The 1,480-nt window shown below is 67.8% G+C and overlaps 1 protein-coding gene across 1 annotated transcript in view; it reads left to right on the top strand.

The window, feature by feature from the left end:
• Positions 1 to 1,414, top strand: part of LOC120501849 (plasma membrane calcium-transporting ATPase 3-like) — a gene marked incomplete at its 3' end in the record, with an annotated part of 2,562 nt that extends 1,148 nt beyond the window's left edge. The window contains exons 2-4 of the mRNA XM_039708593.1: positions 93 to 134; positions 221 to 388; positions 1,173 to 1,414. Of these exons, the coding sequence (XP_039564527.1) occupies positions 93 to 134; positions 221 to 388; positions 1,173 to 1,414 (452 nt within the window). The remainder of the gene's footprint in view (positions 1 to 92; positions 135 to 220; positions 389 to 1,172) is intronic.
• Positions 1,415 to 1,480: the final 66 nt, after the last annotated feature.

The raw sequence follows: 1,480 nt of genomic DNA, 5'->3' as shown, positions 1-1,480 counted from the left end.
GTGCCACCCCCACTCCCTGTCCCCACCCGGGGGCTCTCCCTGTCCCCCCCAGGTCACATTCCGGGCTGTCCCCACCCCGCTTTGTCCCACAGGGAAGCCCCAGGATGGCGCCGCGGACACCCCACAACCCAAAGGTGCTTTGGGGTCGGGTGGGGAACACCCCAAAGCCCCCTCCCCGCGTGGCCCCCGTGTCCCCCTGCCACGTGGCCGGTGTCCCCAGGCAAGCGGCAGGACGGGGCGGTGGCCATGGAGATGCAGCCGCTGAAGAGCGCCGAGGGAGGGGACAGCGGCGACGGGCCGGGGACGCGCCCCCGAGGTGGCCCCAAGAAGGAGAAGTCCGTGCTCCAGGCCAAGCTGACCCAGCTGGCCGTGCAGATCGGGAAGGCAGGTGGGGCTGGGGTCCCCAGAGGAGGGGACAGGGCTGGGGACATGTCCTGAGGGCTGGGGTCCCCAAAGGAGGGGACAGGGCTGGGGACATGTCCTGAGGGCTGGGGTCCCCAAAGGAGGGGACAGGGGCTGGGGACATGTCCTGAGGGCTGGGGTCCCCAGAGGAGGGGACAGGGGCTGGGGACCTGTCCTGAGGGCTGGGGTCCCCAGAGGAGGGGACAGGGGCTGGGGACCTGTCCTGAGGGCTGGGGTCCCCAGAGGAGGGGACAGGGGCTGGGGACATGTCCTGAGGGCTGGGGTCCCCAGAGGAGGGGACAGGGGCTGGGGACATGTCCTGAGGGCTGGGGTCCCCAGAGGAGGGGACAGGGGGCTGGGGACATGTCCTGAGGGAGGGGACATCGGGCACAGGGTGGGGACAAAGACATGATGGGGGACAAGGACATGGTGGGGGACAAGCACACAGGGTGGGTAGGGACAAGGACACGGGGGGTGACAAGCACACAGGGTAGGGACAAGGACACGGGGTAGGGACAAGGACACGGGGGTGACAAGCACACAGGGTGGGGACATCGGGTACAGAGTGAGGACAAGGTCACAGGGTGGGGACAAGGACACAGGGTAGGGACAAGGACACGGGGGTGACAAGCACACAGGGTACCCCCAACAAGAACCAAGCAGCCCAAAGTGACCCACGTGACCGCACACACCGGAGAGCCTGGCGTCCCCCGACGGGGCGACAGGGACACGGCGTCCCCAGGCCGTGCCCTGAGCGTGTCCCCGCGCAGGCCTGGCCATGTCGGCCATCACCGTCATCATCCTCGTGCTCTACTTCGTCATCGAGACCTTCGTGGTGCAGGGCCGGCCCTGGCTGGCCGAGTGCGCGCCGCTCTACGTCCAGTACTGGGTCAAGTTCTTCATCATCGGCGTCACCGTGCTGGTGGTGGCCGTGCCCGAGGGGCTCCCGCTGGCCGTCACCATCTCGCTGGCCTACTCCGTCAAGGTGGGGGGCGTCTGTCCCTCCCTGTCCGTTTGTCCATCATCTGCCTGTTTGTGTCCAGCTGGCCGTTTGTCCATCCACGGCCATTTTTCTTTT

The sequence above is a fragment of the Passer montanus genome, unplaced genomic scaffold, assembly GCF_014805655.1.
Source record: "Passer montanus isolate IOZ18808 unplaced genomic scaffold, ASM1480565v1 scaffold2072, whole genome shotgun sequence".
In the NCBI taxonomy this organism is placed as follows: Eukaryota; Metazoa; Chordata; class Aves; order Passeriformes; family Passeridae; genus Passer; species Passer montanus.
The sequence above is the reverse complement of the archived record's forward strand: the minus strand, read 5'-3'. Positions and strand labels throughout refer to the sequence as shown.